The sequence below is a fragment of the Vigna unguiculata genome, chromosome 3 (assembly GCF_004118075.2).
Source record: "Vigna unguiculata cultivar IT97K-499-35 chromosome 3, ASM411807v1, whole genome shotgun sequence".
NCBI lineage: Eukaryota > Viridiplantae > Streptophyta > Magnoliopsida > Fabales > Fabaceae > Vigna > Vigna unguiculata.
In genome coordinates, this window is record NC_040281.1 from 64,898,574 (window position 1) to 64,920,839 (window position 22,266).

At 29.9% G+C, this 22,266-nt stretch overlaps 3 protein-coding genes and 1 non-coding gene across 4 annotated transcripts; 2 read left to right on the forward strand and 2 right to left on the reverse strand.

Moving 5' to 3' along the window:
* Positions 1-2,432: 2,432 nt before the first annotated feature.
* On the reverse strand, positions 2,433-6,830 carry LOC114176696 (tobamovirus multiplication protein 1). Its single transcript, XM_028061815.1, has 11 exons — positions 6,460-6,830; positions 6,239-6,329; positions 5,940-5,992; positions 5,768-5,860; positions 5,513-5,584; positions 4,790-4,862; positions 4,612-4,657; positions 4,459-4,522; positions 3,647-3,700; positions 3,091-3,168; positions 2,433-2,990 (listed from the first exon to the last, which is right to left on the reverse strand). Exons 1-11 carry the CDS (start codon positions 6,613-6,615, stop codon positions 2,898-2,900), a joined length of 873 nt encoding a protein of 290 aa, XP_027917616.1. The 5' UTR covers positions 6,616-6,830; the 3' UTR covers positions 2,433-2,897.
* Positions 6,831-11,947: 5,117 nt separating this feature from the next.
* LOC114175583 (F-box/kelch-repeat protein At3g23880-like) lies at positions 11,948-13,084 on the forward strand. The gene has a single exon (XM_028060338.1). The coding sequence runs from the start codon at positions 11,948-11,950 to the stop codon at positions 13,082-13,084; it is 1,137 nt and encodes a 378-aa protein (XP_027916139.1).
* Positions 13,085-17,615: 4,531 nt separating this feature from the next.
* TRNAW-CCA lies at positions 17,616-17,687 on the forward strand. Its single transcript has one exon. It is a non-coding gene; the product is annotated as a tRNA-Trp (tRNA).
* Positions 17,688-18,448: 761 nt separating this feature from the next.
* LOC114174922 (cardiolipin synthase (CMP-forming), mitochondrial) lies at positions 18,449-22,052 on the reverse strand. Its single transcript, XM_028059654.1, has 9 exons — positions 21,675-22,052; positions 20,729-21,191; positions 20,578-20,644; positions 20,382-20,456; positions 20,257-20,308; positions 19,668-19,753; positions 19,512-19,586; positions 18,820-18,914; positions 18,449-18,743 (listed from the first exon to the last, which is right to left on the reverse strand). Exons 1-9 carry the CDS (start codon positions 21,937-21,939, stop codon positions 18,653-18,655), a joined length of 1,269 nt encoding a protein of 422 aa, XP_027915455.1. The 5' UTR covers positions 21,940-22,052; the 3' UTR covers positions 18,449-18,652.
* Between the last annotated feature and the right edge of the window lie 214 nt (positions 22,053-22,266).

The window sequence follows — 22,266 nt, forward strand, 5'->3', positions numbered from 1 at the left end:
TGATCACGAGAGTTATATCATTTCTACAACTTTTTTTTTTATCGTTAAAGTGACTTTTTTAATAATTAATTAATTTAAAATGACAATTAAATGAAAGATAAAATAACAATACACACATTAAAAATAAAATAAAATGAATCGTGATGAAATTCAAAAGTTAAAAAAAAAAACACTCAAATGGATCAGATTGTGTACTTTTTTTTTTCAAAGTCAATTAATGTGATTTTGCTGATCAATTCCTATTAAAAATAGAATCAAATCAGGAGTTATATTTACTTTTTTATTATTATTAAATATGTGTGTCCCTTTTTTTTAATGAATATTAAAAATAAAAAATTAATTTTTAGCATAGTTATTAAAATAAAATAAAATATATCGTTAACTTATAAAAAAACATATTTATCTAAAAGTAATTACAAAATGAATAATTGTTATAAATTTATTATAAGTATTTTTTTATTATAAGTAGTCAATTAAATTTTAAAAAATAGTTTTACACAAATTAAATAATAAATAAGATGTATTATTACAAAAAAATAGTAAATAATTATATATATATATATATATATATATATATATATATATATATATATATATATATTACAAATCGTTGTAAAGCAACTGTAAATATAATCATATTTATTAATAGTTAGTGAAAATATGTGTATTGTTACTTTTTTATTATAATAAAATTTATATTAAATTATAAAATGGTTTTTAATTGTTGAGATAGAAAAATAATAAACTATAAAACCATTTTGTGATAATTTTTTTATCATAATTTTATTATATATAATTTTTTTGTATAAATAATTTTTTATTGCAAATAATTATTTGAATTCAGAAATGTAATTATTAAAATAGTCCAACTTCATAAAAAGTAGTTGAAAAAGAAAAAATCGTGTATACTAATAGGAGAATTCCTCTATTAATGATATAGATTATAAGTAACTTTTCTCTTATAATAAAAACGTAATTTTTAAATTAGAAAAAGTTTGCTAAAAGAGTAAAACTGTAAAATATATATATATATATATATATATATATATATATATATACTAAAAAATCTCCTTATTAATTGTATATTATAAATATTTATTTTTAAGATATAAATAATTATTATTATAAAGTGTTGGTCAAGCCATCATTATTGTTTTATTATGAATTTATGATTGTAATTATATCATGATGTTTCAAAGCAAATAATAGGTAATTTTTTTAAATTTAATGGTTGTTAAATAAAATATATGTGAAAGAAATTATTCTCACTGGACTAAGGTATTTGTGCCGACCAGTTACGGGTTTTTTTTTTTACGTAGTATTTTATCTTTTTAACTATGTTAACTCTTTAAAAACACAATTACATTCATTCATATCTTCAGTAAAATTAATAGTTAAATACTTGAGAAGAATGAAAAATTTTAATTATATTTTTTGAAAATATCAACATAATTAAAAAAAACTAATCCTATTTTTATTAATACTTGTATGGATTGTTAATTTTATGGTTAATTATTGTTCATGGGTGAATATTTTATTACCATTTACTACTATTTATTCCTTTTTACCTATAAATACAATATACTCAAATAAAGCAAATTCACAATAGTATCTTATCAAATCTTGATGTCTTCTGCATATTATTTAAAAACATTAGTATTCATTAGTTTTAGATTTCATTTACAATAACTCAAATGTGCATTAGAATTGTTTTCTCTTGTTTATTTCTATCTTAATGTACTAAAACTTTTTAATCTCTCCTAATAAGAACCTCTGATTATGTCTTATTGAATCATCCCACACTTGATATAGTGATGGTCATTATTCCTCCTTTTTTTTTTTAAATAAAAGACAATAAATTAACAATTCAAATTGTTGGTAATATTCAATCTTTATATTAAATCTCTATTAGGAAACTAAGTTCATTCAATGCATTATATGACATAAATTTGACAAATTTTTTAAAACATATAACACTTAAAATCTACACTTCTAAAAATATCATTCCAAAATTAAAAATAATTGAATAATTAAAATATATAAGAAAAACATAACATTACTTTTTAACTTTCCTAAAAAAATTATATAAATATTTTTCAGAAGTATTTATAATAAACTAAACTGATATTACTCGTTAGTAAGAATCATTATTTCTGAAATTCATTATTCCTAACCACCATAATCTGCTGACATAAAAAGACTAATACTTCTCTCATATCAAGTTACCTTTAAATGCTCTTTTGTCATATAGACTGAACTTGAGCTGACTTATTTTTTTAACCTATGATTTTTCATGTATTATTAACCAATTACAAGTTAGCTTGAACGTGATTTGTAGAGCAACAATATTAATTATTATTGTTATAATAAAAGTAACAATTTTATCATATATTAGATAATAATGTGAAATCTGTTGTTATGACACCATCTTATGCATAAAATCAACTAAAGAATCGAGGCGACACCCTTCATGTAATTCATTCAGAGTCAATACTCATTTTGTTCGATTGAAGCATATCTAACAAATAAACAATCCAAATTAAGACACTCAAAATTGTACAAAATGTTGGAGTAAATAGATGTATGATTCACAAGACGTGCCTGAAACACTTCAACATCAAGATTACATGAAAATTCCCCTCTCCCACCGTTTTTCTCTTTTGACTAACTGCAGAAAATAACTCAAGCTCTTGAGACTTGTTATTGCATGTACACCTTACAAAACCTGCTGAGAATCACCCCCATAAGAATTACTGCCATGTGACTTTTTCTGGATCTTTTTCTTTATCTGTTGTTCCTGATGAACTTAAAATTATCTATCTAACCAAGAACCATTCAATTAAATCATAAACAATGGGCAGGTAAATTAATAAATTAGGATTCGCTATGAACAACAATCAACGGATAGGATGATATTGGGCTGATATTCTCTTTGGGGGCAATTTGCGCAGGATGTAGAGGACCAGAGTTGAAGGTAGGATCTCAACCAGCTGCATTTTGAAAAGTGAAAAGTAAATTCCAAATGCCAAGAAAACGACAGATTGAACTTCAAGTAACCATAACCAAAAAGAATAATTAAGCAGAGCATACCATGTAATAGATCAAATCCAGGAGAGGATGATCCAAAACATCAAGAGATGCATCTGAATCAAATGCAGACAGAAAACCCTGCATGCACATCAAAGTGTGATCACACATTGGACATTATTCGTAGTTGTCCATTCTCATTGTCAAAAAAAAGAAAAAATATTATATCTCCGAGAAATATACATCAAAAAGTATTATGAAGCATACTTAAATGGTAAACAAAATAAGTACACAGTAAAATCCTTATATATAGATGTACTATAACTATCGAGAAACTCAAATATGACAAAAAATAGAATGTATCAAATGTCTACAGCAGCACTAAAAGTTTGTAGAAACGTTCACATCTTTTGTGTCTGATGGTAACCTCCCTGACTAATGGTGCAAGCAGACAGGAAAAGAAGACTACCATACTAATGGTGTAAAACGATAACAAATGATAATGTGAAGACAAGCAGATAAGGATTAAAAATTCTACATTGACATATTTATTGGACATCCTTATGAAAATGCTTATTTGAATACTAAAGATTACTAAAACAATAAAGGCAGAAATTACCATAACACATCTTATCAGAAAACAGGTGAAACAGATGGCTGTGACGGATCCAACCTGCAAAACCCATTCCATTTTAGATAAATACAAGTAATATTGATATGGGCAGTTTTAATTTTTTTCAATTTCATCGTTATATTTTTCGAATATCAGAAGGTCAGAAGGGGTTATTCTCATTTCCAAAAATGATGAAAACTAAATCTAATTCAAAAGGGTACTTACAGAACATAACCTTATTGTTTAAACTATAGACCGTTGACGATAATGTTAATAAATAAAATTGTCTGTGGCTAAAATGGATAGTATATTGATTTGTTGTGATTTAAATAGGAAAAGCAATCGATGGAACAAAACCTATACATTGAAACACTTAGAGAACATTTAAGAGCTCTTATTCATTACTACTGTTTTGTTTAGATGTTGCAAGTTCAAGAAAATCCCTTTCTCCTATAAAAGAAACAATTCAAATAACTAACCCATGCAAATACTCTCCCATGCCCATTGCCAAAACCTTTGTCTCTGGTGTGTGTGTTTGGAAGATCTATGTATTAAAAAAATATAAATGAAGAGACAACAGAAGCAGGCAATCATTTTCTATTGAAATACCGGCCATGGACCAAATTGGCAATATACTAAGATATCCCAGGGAACCTGTATACATTATAAATAATACCCATTTTTCAGAAAATAAAGGAGGGGAGTAAATTGTGTCTCAAATGAGACTTTCAGTAGTGTGATGACACGACATGATTTGCACAAAGACATACGAATAATACTACTACCAAATAGACACACTCGAAAGAAAATGCTTATACCTCATTAAGTTTCTTCCTTCTTCCTTTAGATTCGATTGGGAAGCGCCTCAGCATAAAAAATAATCTAGCGAGTAATGAGTAGTGAGTAGTCAGTGAATGAAACAAAGACCTCAGAGGTATTAATTGACAAGAGACAAAATGCAAAAGCTTCACCTTCCTCCGTATATCAAGAAGCCTAGAGCAGCCATAAATGATACAACTGACAAAAAAGGGGGAAACATTTTTTAAAAGTGTATACACATATAGCAATGTTTATTCTAAGGTGGCAAAACTCACTCGCAAGTGGGTGTGAAACATAATAACATTATCAACCTTCGATTAGAAAGCTAACCTGCAATAAATATCTCTCCAATAAACTCCACGGCACTGTTATCATCTATCCAGAGGTATATCCAAATGCAAACCTAAAATCCAAAGGCAAACTAGTATTGTGATTTTTGACATCGACTATCAAAGAAAGTACTCCTGTTTGTTTTGAAACATTTAGGCTTTGCACAACATGCATCTTGTATAAACTAGAGATAGTAAACCATCACTAATGCACAAAAATGATTGCCTTTCTGGAGTCAATAATTTCCAAATCAAATAAGTTATGGTTGAACACGTGAAAAAATGTCTCCTGGGAATTCATATGCCATGATATTTCTAGAAACCAGATGATGTCAATCTATATAAAATGTCCCATACTTGACAGTAGGTATCACCACAATTCTGTTCCAGTAAAGTGGGTGGAGGTGAGTGCCCAAATTTTGATACCATAACAGGTAATAAAATGAAAAGATGCAGCATGATGGTGTCTGATCCACATCATGTGACATTAGAAACCAAAATAAAGAGATATTTTCCATATAAAAAAGACGGAATACACAGGAAGAAAAGCAGTGAAGTGTTTCAAGTTCAGACAGAAGATAAGCAGTTCAAGTGAAAGTGCAACTATATTGCAGGTGTAGGGGAGATGTCATTTTGCTTTGATCCAATCTGTTAGTATGACTGCTGAGCACCAACATACCACCATAAATAAATAATAGTGTAGACCAGAAAATGAGATGGATACCTGGATAATATATAGGGCGGCATTTACTGAAATATATACAATCTTTAGCTTATCAGTTGGTAAACCCCTTGCCTGCTCAGTAATTGGAATAAAATTAGAATTTCCCTTTTGAACAAAAAGAATTTCCTTGATCATGCAAAAACTGATAATCTTTTTATTTTAAAAAAAAAAATCGAGGTCTATTTAATTCAATAAAGGGGTATTCATTCATGACAGTTAAATAGCTTCAAAAAAATAAAGAGAACTTTGGCTTGCCTGGTGATAAATTTCTGCCCAGAAAAGGACTAGAAGCGTATATGTTGAGAAAAAAAGCAATCCAGGCAGATCCAACAGTACCAAAATCAACACCTAGGGAATAAACAGCAAATCTACGTCAGCATACCAGCCTTGCAATCATTATCCAAACATCACACGGTGAAACACAGACCTTAGGCTGCAAAAGAAAAACTAACTTGTGCAATCCAAACACCACTGCTCGCACTGCAAATTCAAAAAGCCAAAAACAAAAGGAAATAAACAGATGTCAAAAGAAAACAAACGCGAAACAATCCTAAAAAGAAAACTCGCGGCTTATCTCGTTAACCCACAAATAGGGATTTGAATAAAAAGTTCACGCTAATTATGAAGATAAAACTCCAATTATGACGGAATAAGTACTCAAATAGCACCTAAGCAACTGTAGTCAGATAAAACTAAAACTGAAACGAGCTAGGATTGTGAGATGACCTCCGTTGACAACGAAGTTCATGAGATGAAAAATTTTCTGCGTCGTCCAACCATACTCAGGCACTCTAACTTCAATTCTCACCAATTGAGCCTGCATAATCAACAATCAACAACAGTGCAGAGCAGAATAAAACAAAAACAGCTACAACAGTATAGTAATTGGAATTTCAGTGGATCAAATAAAAAAGAGTCGAAGAAGGAGAAGAGGATAAGGAATGTACTAAAGCGATAGAAGCGACGAGAGCATAAGCAGCGCAAAGGAAGAAGAAAACAGCATTCTGCCAGCGCGTGGAAGCGTTGATTTGGTCCCACCACGTTGCGACGGTGAAGAGAGGAGCAATCTCCATGGGCGGCAAGGTGAGTAGCAGGTTCCTCATTTTGCCGGCGCTGAAGGGTGAGTGAAAGTGTGGTCAAGACAGAGATAATAGGTAGTTTACCAGACAGTCTTCAACGGAATGGTGTGTGTGTGGGCCTCTTTCACTGATTACTCATGAAAACAACACTTTTCGCGCGCTCTCTCTTTCTCTCTCGTAACTCTCAACTAAGCTTCTTCAACCTCACTCCCACACTCGTGGTAGTTGGTGACACTGCATCACTGTACCGCCCAAATTATTTAAGCCTTTTAATTTATAAGTTCTTTATGTAAAATAAATAATTGTCTGTATATATTATTATATTATTATAGATATACATTTAATCTTTAATTTTTATATATTTATTGACTTTTTTTTTCAGTAAAATTTAGTTTACATTGTGTACAGTAAAGTTGAAGAAAAAAATAACAATTTAAATATATTTTTAGTTTCTCAAATTATGTAAATCCCTTTTAGTTTTTTTAGTATTAACAGTTTCAAAAATGGGTTTCCAATTTCATGAAAAATGTACGTGCATACATAAACGAGTATCATATTTATCTCATATTTCAAAAAATGATTAACCTAAAGAAGCAAACCCCGGTCCCGCAATCAAATGTTTTTTTTTTGTTTTGTTAAAAAAGTTGTTTAATATCATTTGTAGGAGTAAAATGGTTATGGAAAAAATAAATTTATCTATTTTGTAAAAAAGAAAATGAAAAGTGGCGACGTGTAGTGCCAATGGGAATGCAATAATTTGGAGACAAAATAATATTATTTTTTTCAAAGAAATTTCCTTTACGTGAATGATATTTTAAAAGATTTAATAGTATTTTTTCTGTTATATGTTTTTTTTTTAATCTAATGTAGTGTGATCTTTTATATCAGAAAAATGTCATAGTTATTATTTCTATTTTGTTTCTGCTCATTTTCAGTATGGAATTTATGTTGTTGATTTAATTGAAAGAGCATCTTTTTAAAATATAAATAATTAAATATTGAATAATTATTATAAATACTAATGAAATTATAGGCGCTACTTTATATTTGTAATTTTATAAAAATTTAAATTAAAATCAATAAAAATATATAATTAATTTTTAAAATGATTGTTAAATATAAAATTAAAAAAATAAAATATTTAAAAAAATAATAAAATAACTGTTAAAGATAAATTATTTATAAAATAATTATATTTTAAAATAATAATTAAAATTAAAATTAAAATAATAAAATATGAAAAAAAAAGAAAATATCTCATTTATATTATATATATATATATATAATACTATTAAATCTACAATTAATCAAATACCTTTTGTGTAACTAAAAAATGGTTAACAAATAATTAATTATAAAGAAACCTCAGGAGAGGTTGTTGGGGGTCTATCATCCTTGTGCGCAAATGATAACAAATGGGAAACAAAGAACTCTAGATTTTTGTTGTTAATTTTGATACTAAATTTAATTTCTGTCTAAAAACCTTAAGATAAAAGAACTGTTTAATAATATTTTTAGCTTATGAAATTTAGAACTTATTCATTTTAATTTCTAAATTTCAAAGAAAATTAGTTAAAAAAAATCTTATCCAATAAATGATATAATTATGCGATTATACCATATATAATAAATATTAAATACGTCATAACATTATATTTTTATTATTTTAATTAGCATGGTCATTCTTCGAATACGCTTATTATTTTTAAACAAATAACTAACCTTTTTTTTTCTCTCCTATTTATCATAACACCAACAAATATCTCCACTTTTTTTTTTCTTTTTTTTGGGTAAATATTCGTTTTGGACTCTAAAAGACTGAGGCATTTATTGATAGCTCCTTAAATAAGGTAAATAGGTTTTTAAATAATGTATTGTTTTATATTTAAGTTCTTTTATTAGTGAAATTATCAACAATAGTGATAACAACCTAGTGAGATTACCTTTATTTATTTCTTATTGAAGAACATTATTTATCAATATTCATTAACTTGTAACTAAGTTTTTAAATAATCTTATCTTCTTACACATATCCCAACAACAAAGAAAAAAAAGTTAAAAAGAACAAACAAAAAGAATCATCTCAAATATGTATGTGAAATTAGTAAATGATGATGTTAATTGAAATTGAAACTCCTATGTGATAATGTAAATAAGCGAGTACTTAAGTTTCCTTCATTCTTTCAAATGGAGGGACCAACGTGTTAATGTCATAACTTTGAAATTAAAGTATATACATTTTTTATAATATAGAATTTAACTTACCTGAAATTAAATTTATATTTTATATCGGCTAAAATATATATCATTTTTCCTCATTCCTCTTCTTTAAACTATGAATGAATTTCATTATTGCCTAAGATGATATATAACCACACACACAAATATTTATTTGTGATATAGTTAAACTTATGCTATCATTTATCTTTATTAAAACTAAAAATTATAAATTTAACATAATATATATTGTTTTTTATATTTTTAAATATTTATAAAATTGTTATATAAAATAAAACTACCTATAACCAACGAACAATAAAGTACTTCTTATATTTTTAAATTTTGTATTTCAAATCCTTTTTTTATTATTTAAGTTTTTTTTCTTATAAAAATGTGGAAAAGATTCTTTACTGTGACATCCCATTTTTAATAGATTAATCTACCAAATAAAGCATCACAAAATTTTGATAACGAGAACCAATCAGATAAACATGTAACGTACGAAAGGTAACTATTACAGTCATCCCAAAAGTACTTCGAAAGGAAAAAAAACTAGGCATGCAACCATGCCACAACCAAAGAGAAAACTAACAGAATTCAACAGTTTAGCAAAAGGAGTTACCACCGGACAACCATTACAAAAGGCCCCATGGCCATGAAACTGCCCCTAAGGTCATCAAGACAAGAAAAACTAGGCCGCACCGCTACGTCCCCCGGATCCATCTCGAACATCCCTCTCATCTGCTCCCACCAGAAGGTGATCATCGCAAAAGAGAAAACATAACAAAAACAAACACAAAAATGCAGGGGTAAGCTAGTGCAATTTGAAACTTATCATGATATAGAAGAACAAGTACATAAGCATTCCCAGGCATACACACAGAGACACAAAGTCATGTTATGGCAAACAAGCAAGACACTATGACTCAATTATCCGAATACATATACTAAGATCGGATTCATTGGACGCTTGCACTTGTGGTGGCCTCTACTGCTCTGCAGAGCCATTGCCAATGGGTTTCACCCTACCACGCACAAGGTTAGCCTTTAAGCGTCTAAGGCCATTATCCTGCCAGAGACTAGGGCCTCCCGCTACTCTCACCACTTGGGTAAGTTTGCTCGACTTGAGACTCACTGACCCTTTAGAGCTTCGGGATGCAATCCTTACTTGAATTCATATCTTAATATATACACTACACACCACCATGAGATCTCCCCACGAGACTCGTGGAATTACGTCTATCACATACAAATTTCATGTTTATCATATCCCAACCACCAATTCCATCTCATACATTAAATTCTCATTTCACCCAACCATAACGTAAGAATTCCATGTCATTACTCATACCAAACATACCAATCCCAGTGCATATAACTCATACAGTTACACCATAATCATACATGTTCGAGGTAAATAGCCACACACAACGTAGATAGAGATGTAACACATAAATCTACACGATTCTCGCCCAAGCTAGAAGTCCTCGCCTAAGTTGCAGCAACTGTCTTGCTTAGGCTAGGCCTTCTCGCCTAGGCGAGGCCTGAAATAGTGGCACTCTGCGAGCATCTCGCTTGGGCGAGACCAGCTCGCCTGGGCGAGACCGTCCTTCGCCCAAAAATAAAACACCTCGCCTGGACGAGGCTGCGAACAGAGCACACCAGCTTCTCCTTCGAGAACTCGCTTGGGCGAGGTACTCTCGCCTGAGCGAGACAACGCATCGCTCAAAGACAAGGGCCTTTCGCCTGGACGAGTTGCTCGAGTAGAACCTGAGTGAGTCTCAGACGCTCTCGCCTAGGTGAGACGAGCTCGCCTGGGCGAGATTGACAGTTCTTGCCACTATCCACACACATGCAGCAGAGTAACAGTTCAATCCAACACCCAAAAACACATGCACCCAGTTTCAGTCGATTACACATACTTCTCAAGCTTATAAACATGCAACAAACCAAAAAGACACCTAAAAACAGCGTTGAACGGTTAAATCTAGCTTCCCTTACCTCTGTTTGAGCACCAAAAGCAACCAGACCCTAACTATGTAGTACCACAACTCCAGGAATGAGCTGAAACGTGGAAAAAGAGGCCCAAAACGAAGTTAAGAAACTTAACCCCAACTTGACCCACGTGTTTTAAACAAAGTGAAGAGGAGAAGGAACGGACCAGGAGCTCTAAAGCTCAGCTTACCTGAAAAAAGAGGGAGTTTTGCTAGCTCGGAGACGTGAGGATGGAGAGCCCTAGCAGAGAACCTTGCTGAAGAACAAAGTGTTTGAGGGAGGGGAACCTGCTTCTGTAAAGGAGACAAGGTACAGAATGAGCTGAAAAGGGGTATAGGGGTCCTATTGAAGGACTGGCCTTGGGCCTCCGAAAAGGCCAGGCCCAAAACTTTATAACACTGAAAAAGGGACTTATATTTACCATAACAAACTAAACACATGGAAAAGGACGTACGAAATGTCAGGATACCAGTTTAAAATCATTGGTTTTTAGACAAAATTTTAAAATATACCATCTTAGGCAAGTAAAAAGATTAATCACAATCCAAAAAAAAAAATATTTATAAATAACACGATATTGATATTTTCTGTTTTATATTTGTTCTTATTAAATTTAGTCGATCAGTCTATGAGACTTATAATCAAACTTTGAATCATCAAAGAAAAATATCTACATATAAATACTTTCTAGTCTTTAAGTTCATAAAAAATATAAATAAATATATGAGAATAAAGTAATTATCCTACTTTTTCAATAACTTATATTTATGAGTTTTCTAATGAATAGAGATATATTAAATATGTTACGATACTTTCAAGATACTCAAATTCCTATAAGATATTAAATATAACATCTTGGGGCTTGTACACTCTTTAATTCTCAACATTTTTTATTTTGTTATTCTTCTCAATTATTACAATAATCCTAACTGCAGACATCATAAGATATTAAATTATAAGATATTAATAGTAAATATATTAGAGATATTTTATAAATTTGTTAGATATAACAAAATTGGATAACAGATTATTATAGCATCAGTATTCTTCATAGCTTTCACTTTCTTTTTCTTCTCAATTATCGTAAGAGTAAAACAAACTAGGATTGATCGTGTAACAAAGAAACCAACAAGAACACAAAATGAAGAAACACTCCGACGGAGAAGTGAAGAAAAGTAAATCGGTGGTACTTCTGCCACAGGACGTGATCATGGAGATCTTGTTGAAGTTGAATGTGAAGTCTGTTGTTCGATTCAAAAGCTTGAGTAAGTCGTGGCTATCTTTGATCTCTGATTCTCGCTTTAGAAATTTGTATTTTGATCGATCTTCTCCAACAGAGAAACTTTTGATCATTTCAATTAGGGTTTTGGATCTTACAGTCCCATCCATAGACTTCAATGCGCCCCTAAACCGTGATTCTTATAGTTACTTTGAATTCGAAGTACCAGGTGAAGTTTTTCAGCCTGGAATTTTTAAATTTGGAGGTTGTTGTCGAGGATTTGTACTTTTGGATTGTTTGGAGCATCTGTGCCTGTGGAATCCACGCACAGGTTTCCACAAAAAAGTTTGTCGGCCACCCATTGATTCCAACAAAGAGCTCTCTCGTAATCTGTTGTTTCAAGGTTTGGGGTATGATCCATTAACCGATGACTACTTGGTGATTCAACTTTTCGCAAGCATTACTATTTACCTTCAAACACATGCGAAGGTTTTCTCGATCAGAGCTAACAAGTGGATGGAAAATGAATCTACCGATTTGTTTTTCACATACTCTCAGGATTATGATACGCCATGCAGAGTTGTGAACCATGTTATTCATTGGTTGAGTAGTTGTTTGAAGGAAGAGATAATTGTTGGGTTTATCCTTGCGTTTGATGTGGCAAAGAGGAAGTTTTTTGAGATAGCTTCGCCAATTGTTTTTGGGGATGGCATGGATGAAATGAGAGTTTTGAGTGAAATTGAAGGATTGCTGAGTCTGAATGTTTATACAAACAGCAAGCTTTCAATAGACATATGGGTGATGAAAGAATACAGAGTAGAATGTTCTTGGAGCAAGAGCATTGCCGTGTCTCTTGTTGATCATGTTCCACAGAAATTCTTCTTCCCAGTTTGCGTAACAAAAGATGGTGATATTGTTGGAAACGATTTGTGTGGATTGTTCAAATTTAATAACAAGGGTCAGCTGAAGGAGATGCTATCTTATCAAGATGTTTCAGCGCATCTTCATGTGGAGATGTATCAAGAATCTTTTCTCTCACTTCCATGTCCCAATGACTAGGACTTCAAGACTACAACTCAAATTAGGTTAAGATTAATTTATATTTACTTTATATATTTTTTATACAGATTTTATATAATTTATTCTTTTTCTTTCATATTATGTTCCCTTTACAATATTAAAAGAGAATAAATTGATGTGAGTAATGGCTTAGTCTTTTTCTATGTCATCACATGTGACAAGAATTATTTTTTTATGAGCCATCATATATTTATATATATATATATATATATATATATATATATATATATATATATATATATATATAAATAAAGACACCTTGAATAAAATTTAATATTATTAAGAACCAATCTTCCTTCTTTCTGTCTATAGATGTTTGACTCGGTAAATGAAAATTATGATAGTATTGACTTTTTTTATTTCAATTTTAATTTTGATAGTAATTAGTCTCGTATAATTTATAAATTATAATAAGTTAAAGAGTGAATATCAATGATTATATAATAGATTCTAATCGAAAAGTCTTGTATAATTTATAATTTATAATAAATTAAAGAGTAAATATCAAGGATTATATAATAAATTCTAAGTTTATGGTATTTTTTTGTCCTGATTTAATATATTTTAGTTTATATTTCATTTTTTTTATGTTTTTGTTTTATTTTAATTTTTTTATTAATAGGGTGATTCTTAAAAATAAATACGATAATATTATTAATTGAAGACGTGTTTTTTCAATAAAATGTTTAGGTAGATTTTGTTTCTTTGTATGCTATGGTTACATCTTAATATGATACATTAGAAAAAAAATAATTTTTTGGTGTTGAAGAATCATTCTTGTTTGTGGGAAGATCACCGTCAGCAACGAGTTGATGTGGTGAATATATAGCTAAAAAAACTTGCATCATTTACTCTCGATAAACCTATTAAGAGAAAATCAAGATAAAAACAAAAAAGTACAAAATATTTTTTCCTTAATGATGCATTATTTTCGGACAAACTTTCTGTCCAACAAAAACTATTTACTTTAAAATACTTTAGAAAAATTTAAATTCATAAACCAAAAGCCATTATTTATTCTTTTAATGACCAAACAAACTAAAACGCGTAGTTTATATATCTTGTGGCTAATAAATTTATATTGATATTGATACAAAATGAATACATTTTTTTACGATAGACTAAAACAGGAAAAAATAAAAGTGTAAAAATGAAACTAGCATAATGAATATTAAGGATAATTGTTAAAAAATACAACCAAGTAAAACAAAGAGATATCAGAATTAACCAAACTAATATTATTTTACTATGTTCTTTGTTAGAATATTTTCAATAATATTGTCCAACTAATAATAATATCTTGCCATCACAACATATGGTCATTATGTTCAGAAGATTTAAAAGCGTATATTATTGTGTGTAGTTATCATTATGTTTTCCTTTTTAAAAGCAGCACTTTTCCGAAGAGAATGATAGAAGGAAAGATCTAAGTACAAATGAACACATACACAAAATATTAATGCTGACAAAAAAACAAAATATTGTTATTTTATCTTTTGAGTCTCCTTTCGAAGAGATCAAATCTGGTACATCATACAACGTTGTTGTTGGATATAAATATAAATATAATTATTATTTTAATTTATTTTATCTTAAATTAAAGGACGAAAATAGTATTTTAGTCATTTTCTTAACGAAAGAGTAATTTAATATTAGATAACGATATAATTTTAACACACAACTCCATTCACCTTTAGATTATTTATTTTAATTTTTGTAGTAGTGTAATGTGATGATCTAAGGATGATTGGAGTGGTAGATAAAAAAAAAATGAGTCAAAATATCATTATCCTTTGATATTTGATATTGGTTTTTGGTACATGTGTTTAGGGCTTAGAAAAAATATATTTTTATAATAATTTTGAAAATATATTTTTTAAAATAATGTGATATTTTTTTTAAATATAACTTAAAATAAAAAATATATATATATACTAGAAATTTCAAATAAAATATTCCAAATTAAATGCATTATAAAATATCAAAATTCAATTAAATTTATTTGATTAATTTTTAATTATTTATTTGATTATAATATAAAATATAACTATTCATAAAATATTAAATTAACTGTTTTATTTTCTTTTTTTGTTTTAGTTTCTTTTTATTTTAATTACATATTTCTAAAATATAAATTAATAAAATATTATTATAATATAAAATATATATTAATAAAATATTAATAATTTAATTATTAAAATGAATTATAAATTTTTATAATTTAGGGAATTGTGTAAAGTTAATAATAAATTATATGGAAAACATAAATAATTAAAATTTCGTGTTTTTACAAATATGTAACTGTGAAAAGTTTTTGATCTAAAATTGTCTAATCTTATGTGTGTTGTGTGTTTTTATTTTTTTCTTTTGCCTAAATAGTAATACTCTAAAAGCAATTACACTTTAGAGAATATTTAGGAGTGACAAAAAGTTAATTTTCGCCTGCATAAAAACTGACTTAAAATATTAATGCATTCCAGCAGTCAAGGTGCTGGCGGGCAGTGACGGATCTTGACCAATATTGTTGGGGGAGCCAAAATAATATGTTCAAAATTTATACATTTAATTATTATCATTAATATAATAAAAATAAATACATAATTTAGTATAACGATAACTAAAAAAGAAATAAGACTACAAATGAATATATGGAATAGTTGAATTTGTATATCTATTTAAAAAAAAGACTAAAAAAAAAAATTCATAATCTAATAAAAAACTGAGAGACGTAAATACCAAAAGAAAATTCGATGATAATCAAATCACACTTAAGATCTAGTTATAAAAAAACACACAGTACAATATTTTTTCTTCTATGTTCATAAAATAAAAAATTAATATACAAGCTCATTAAATAAATTATTAAACTAATATTTCACTATCATGTGATACAAGAGAGAATTACCTTCTCCTTTATTTCTTCGAGAATGAAAGACAACAACTTACATATGAGAGCAAAAATAGTAGATCTTTTTCTCTTCAGAAACAAAAGAAAATAGGTGAGAATAAGTGATGAGAACAATTCGTGAGAAACTCAAGTCATATAATGGAACCACAATTGAAATCCGGTTATAAAAAAACACATAGTAAGATACTTTTACTTCTTTGTTCATAAAATAAAAATGAATATAAAAGAGACTTATTAAATAATTTTTTAAACTAATATTTTACAATCAAGTAAGATGAAAGAATTACATCATTCTTTTCCTCCTTTAGAATGAAAGAGAACAAAGTGAAATAAGAGCAAAAGAATAGATATTTTTCTCTTCAAAAACAAAAGAAAACATGTGAGAATAAAAAATGAAAACGATTTATAAGAAGCTCAAACCATAATGAAAAATAATAATAAAAATATTTTGATAAATCTTTTTATTCTTTATTTTTATTATGTTTGATTTCATATTTTATTATATATATATATATAAAAAGATATATTCAATCATATAAATAGTTTAAAAATTTTCATTGTTTAATTAATATAGAATAAATTAAAAAAATGTATTTATATGTTAAATTATTATTCTATAATTAATGATTGAAATCAAAACTTAATTTATTAATTTATAATTTTTAATGATTTAAATTATGATAATTTTATATATTTATATTTTAAAAATAACATAATATAGAAAGCACTTTTTAAAAATATTTTTATTGTAATTTAAAATTTGAAAAAAAAACGGATCTATTCAGTCTATTTTGTATTTGGCACGTCAGTTTTACGAGTTAGTTAAAACAAATCAAAGCGAGTTAATCCATTTCATGATTACCATAATTTTTACACTTTAATTTTCAACTAAAATATTTATAATAATATTTAATGAAACATATAAATATTTATACTATACTACTACAACTAATTGAGTTAAGTTAATCATTTTAATTATACTATAAAAATAAATATATAAAGTAAAGTAGAAAAACAAAATTTTCTTAAGAGAATTACTTAAGTCACTAACTCACGTTGAATGTTACATAATTATTCATTCTCAAAAACAAAGTAAATTACATAAATTAACTCAATTTTAATTCAGTATCTGAGAAACGAATTTGTACTAGACCTCGTAAGTAGAAAGACTTATTTAATCTGCATTGGTACCATATTCGAGTTTTATTCGGTTGATAACAGACAAAAAAAAAAGAAAAAAGAAGAAAAAAAAGATGAAACAAAGCAACAACTGGAAGAAATATAAATGATTCACTATGGAAGCAGGAGGAATAGATATTTATAGCGGAAACTCCTGCTTTATATAAAAAATAAAATTAAAAGCAATAATATAACTTGCAATAGAAAGGTCATATAATAGATTAATGAAAAGAGTAACTTAAAAAAGACAATTCTGTGTTTCCAAATAAAAATTTCAAATTCATACTATTACATAAGATGATGATCTATACTTTCAGTGATTAGTAATGTAACATTCATAAATAATTGAGGAGAAGAAAGCGCAGGTTTAGGCTTTCGTGTAAAAAAATACTTATAACAACTATTTATCAATTTCTACATCAAGGATCCGTGGCGCAATGGTAGCGCGTCTGACTCCAGATCAGAAGGTTGCGTGTTCGATTCACGTCGGGTTCAAATCCTGTACTTTGATCCTTTAAAATTTTTTGTTTTAGTTTGTGAGCCATAATAGAATAAATAAATAATTTGTACAATAATAGCATTATTTTATTTATTTTATTGGCATGTTTTATTATAAATAATTATTTTAATTTAAAAAGTAATTACTTATTAAAGATAAAATTTGCAAGACAGAATAAAATTTGCAAGACAGAATAAACTCCGTAGTACAAATGAAATAAATCGGTTACTAATTAATTCAATTGTTTTATTATAAATCCTATTAAATTTATGTAATAACTAATTTGCGAATTTTAAACGCAGTAAATTCCATCTACTTTATATAATAAAACATATTTTATTATGTATGATTATTTATTCATTGTCATAAAAAAAAATACTATTGAATTATTAATTATCTGACCCAACAAAATTATGGTTGAATGAAGTTAAATTCGATTATAGTAAAAAAAAAACTCAGTCCGATTATACTTAATTAGGTCGAATTTAAAATTATATTAAATTCATCTAGTCCAAACCATTTATACATTTGTCATTAATCCCGTTTATTATAACACTCTTCTATTTTTTAGAAAAATATTTTAATTATCTTTAATATAGTTCTTATTTCGAAAACAATTACCTTTGCTTTTCAAATTCGGCAACTAAGACTTTGTCAAAGCTTTTCAAATTGTTACGATTTATGTTCAGGTTATATAGCATTGTAGCAATGTATGTTCAGGTTATAATTTGGGTTTCAGGTGACTTGATCAGAGAAATTAAAATGACAATGTTTTTTAAACTTTCCTCAAACACAGAATTTCAGAAGGAAAAAAAAAAAGTAACTACAAGAAACACTAATGCTCACTCTTATCAGAAGGCAATATTTGAAAACAGCCTGTGCATTATGGTTATAAATAACTGTGCAATGAGTCCTAGTTCTTGCGGATCCCTCCATCCTTCTGCATTCAATGGAAACTCAACTAGACCGAGTTTGATACTACTGTAAATCTCCTAAAGTATTGTGCTCCATATGCTGCAGTAGTTGCCACTGTTGTTGAAGCCACTAAATAGCTGCACCAGAAAGTTGGAGTTCATATCTGGTATGATTTGCTGAAAGGGAAACATGAAATTCTCACAAGAAGATTACCTCAAATAAGTAATATATGGTTGAGTTTCCTGTGTTCCAAACTCTGGTTGAAGAAGAGCAGCAGCAACTAGTGCTAATTGGAATACTGTATTCACCTGTTCAAATTTGTATTCCTCCTCAAGAAGTATCAAAGATAAAAGAGAACTTTTTACAGGCTCTCCATCATAATTTTACTTCTCTAATCTACTACTAGATAGCATTTTTATTTTCCTTTCTAAAAGCATTTTAGTGAGAGAAGTTTTGCATAGTTAGGGATTAAAGTGAAGGTTTTGTAAAGTCAGAAATTAAAGCTACTCATGCTTAGAAAAGTTTGAGGGTTTAAGGGCGGAATTGGGAATGTAATTTGATTGAGACCATAACAAGCTGAGGGTTTCGTCCTGTAGCTGTTGATAAAAAATATTCAAATTCCTCTAATTGCATGTATAGATATGCTTACACTAATCATCATCATGTTAATAAATCAAACTCCAACATTTGATTCAATTGAAGGAAGGGCTCGGACTCGTTGATCGTGTTAAGAAATAGGCCAAATATTGTAAAATGTTCTGTCTCTGTACATCTCAATCATAACCCTAAATATTTATCAAGGAGAGTAACAGAACAGGCAGGTGATACAACTAGTATACATAAACCAGTCTGCACTTAACACCACATGCACTGTATGATAAGCTCAAAACATCCATCAAGCTTACCTTGCTTAGAAGGAGTGGTTCAACCTTTTGGCGGGCGGTTCCATCAAGGTTAAAAAAATCAAACCAGCTTTTCCACTGAGAGCAACACACAACATCAACATTTTATCTCGATGACTATACAATTTCTTAAGGAAAAAGGAAAAGTTGAGAACATACCTTCCAACCCAAGCTATTTGCTCTTAGAAATACTGCACCCCCAACAAGGAAGACGTCCCGAAACACAACAAGACTAACAACCCCAGCTTCAAAATGAGAAACCAGAATCGATAGTTTTACATAAGACATATGATAATATCTGGGTTCTCGAAACATAAATGGCAGATAATGCAACATGTAATTAAATGAAAATTGCATTTGATTGTCAGCCTCACATTGAAATATGATAAGAAAAAGATCTACAAAAGCTGGCATTCAGAGAGAAATGTGTGCATATCCCTGTCTTAAATAAATAACTGAGGCCAAGGTTTTAAATTGCAATGGTAGCATTTGTTGATATTACAGGAAATTGTGGACAAACAGAGTCAGTGAAGCCACAATTGCTGTTGCGGACACCTAAAATCCTTGACATTGCTTTCAAACTCACAGTAACAGACCCATTTTTAAAACCATGGTCATGTCCTAATGCTATGGTATTTCCAGTTCTATTCTAATCCTGATAAAATCATAAATGCTTAAGCCAACTAGTGTTTAAAAAACCAACCCACAAACAGACAAAAAAACAGAAGTAGCAAGCAGAAGGACTCACGATGCAGTAGATCTTTATGCACCATGGCAAGAGCAACGCAACCAATAAGAACCTGGATTGACGAAAGAAGAACGCCAGATGAAACAAAAACACAAGTGGAAGTGGGAAAAGAGAGTGGAGATTACCTTGTCAGCAAGGGGATCAAGGTAGGAACCCACTACGGAATCTATCTTCATCTTCCGAGCCACGTATCCATCCAGCTACGATCAATTATTAGAATCACACGACAACATAAAGACAAACACGTTTAGCATGTGAACGATAACGTTCAGCTGCAGCATAGCAATTAAAAAGCAAAGAACATTGGTCGTTGATACTCACCCAATCAGTGGCCCCAGAGAGTGCCAACCCTACAATTGCTGGAGTATAGAACTCGTTGGAGATCATCCTGTGTACAAACAAAAAGCCAAACTAAAGCACCCAATAGTGTTTTGAGAAAGAAAACAGAAACGGAAAAAAAAAATGGAGGTACCATGCGAGAAGAGGACCGGAAAGTAATCGGGAGAAGGATATGAAATTGGGGAGATTGACGAAGCTGTGGAAAAGAGAAGGGTTGGTGGAAATGGAGGGAGCCGGATCAGGGAAGCGGAGAGGGAGAGGAGGAGTGGAGCGAAGCAAATTGAAGGGGTGGACCTTGGGGAAAACGACGGCGTTTTCGTGCAAATAGAGAGGGGTGGCGGATTGAGAGAGTTTCCATGGGGGGCGAGAGAGGAAGAGAGGGCCTGGGCCTGGGCCAGGGCCTGGGCCGGGAGAGAGGAATCTGTTATTGGTTGGGGAGCGGGAGTGGCGGTTGTTGTGGTGAGGCGCGTACCAGGGGAATGCGTATATTGAGGTGAGGAAGGTTCGGGCTTTGGCTCGGGCTTGGGTGTTGTCGGCGAGTATTGCTCTGAGGAACTTGCTGAACAGAACCATTATTGGAACATCTTCCGGTGAAGCTGCGCAAAGACACTGGTCAAGTTTTTGGGTTTTAGATACGCTTAGAATTGGAATATGACGGTCAGATTTTCACAATAACCATTGTTAACTTTTTATTTTTTTACTCTTTACTATGACTTTAACCCCAAACGATTTTCTCCATTAAATAAATATATTCTCACTCCTCCATTTATAATTGTCAAAGTTATTCCGTTTAAATCTACTCATTTATATAGATTTAAAAGAAAAATTTTGTTGAAAAATTTACATTTCTATTTTATTTGAAACTCAAGAACCTGATCTCCAAGTCAGAAAATATTAATGTAGAGAATATTTGGCAACAGAAAGTGAAAATAACATTAACTTGGTTCAAGTTTTGGGTCACTCAAGATACAAGCAGAGAGCAATTCAAGAAAGTAGATTGAGATTGACTCAGAGATGAAAGTTGTTGATATCATCCTTGAGGATCCTGTAGCCATAACCAGGAACCCTGTTCCACTTACTGTTCTCCACCACTTCTGCAACAGAACACATTTTTGGGACAAACACATTGCTACCTCTTCTCTTCCTTCTCTTCCCTGTCATCAGAAACACCCAAAAACTAGGTCTGCAACTGGAATATCCTCTGCTAGAAACCATGTCCACATAATGTGGTTGAGGCCTTTGTGAGTTCCCCAACTCAAATTTGGAGAAGTATTCAATTTCCTTCCTCACAAGGGATCCAATTGTGCCTCTTGTGCCTATAGCAACTGGAGTAGGAGCACTCATTCTTTCTACAAATATGGTTTTTGTGATGGCAGTGACAATGGTTTTAGATATAGTGCATTCAATTCACTGCTTTTGAAATGGATTCATGAATGAGACTTGTAGATGAAGATAGATAGTTGTGGCCATCATCCTAAATTTAATTTTAAATCTGTGACAACAACATGCTTTATGAAAAGCATCAAGTCCCATGATTGAAACTTTATAAAGTGAACAGTAACATCAAATTACCTCAACCTCTCTGCAATGAAATCTCACTTTATCCTTTTGACTTCTCCAACTGTATAATAGCTTGCTTCTTATGCACACTATAGTTATATATAAAATTAC

Excerpts from the sequence above, each read along its gene's own strand:
- LOC114175583 (XM_028060338.1), top strand. The coding sequence starts at position 11,948 with ATGAAGAAACACTCCGACGGAGAAGTGAAGAAAAGTAAATCGGTGGTA.
- LOC114174922 (XM_028059654.1), bottom strand. The coding sequence starts at position 21,939 with ATGAGTGCTCCTACTCCAGTTGCTATAGGCACAAGAGGCACAATTGGA. Across the intron at positions 20,457-20,577 it reads TCTCTGGGGCCACTGATTGG|CTGGATGGATACGTGGCTCG; the intron begins GTGAGTATCAAC and ends AATTGATCGTAG. Across the intron at positions 19,587-19,667 it reads CAAATAGCTTGGGTTGGAAG|TGGAAAAGCTGGTTTGATTT; the intron begins GTATGTTCTCAA and ends TGTTGCTCTCAG.
- LOC114176696 (XM_028061815.1), bottom strand. The coding sequence starts at position 6,615 with ATGAGGAACCTGCTACTCACCTTGCCGCCCATGGAGATTGCTCCTCTC. Across the intron at positions 5,993-6,238 it reads GAACTTCGTTGTCAACGGAG|TGCGAGCAGTGGTGTTTGGA; the intron begins GTCATCTCACAA and ends TTGAATTTGCAG. Across the intron at positions 3,701-4,458 it reads GAAGGAAGAAACTTAATGAG|GTTGGATCCGTCACAGCCAT; the intron begins GTATAAGCATTT and ends TGGGTTTTGCAG.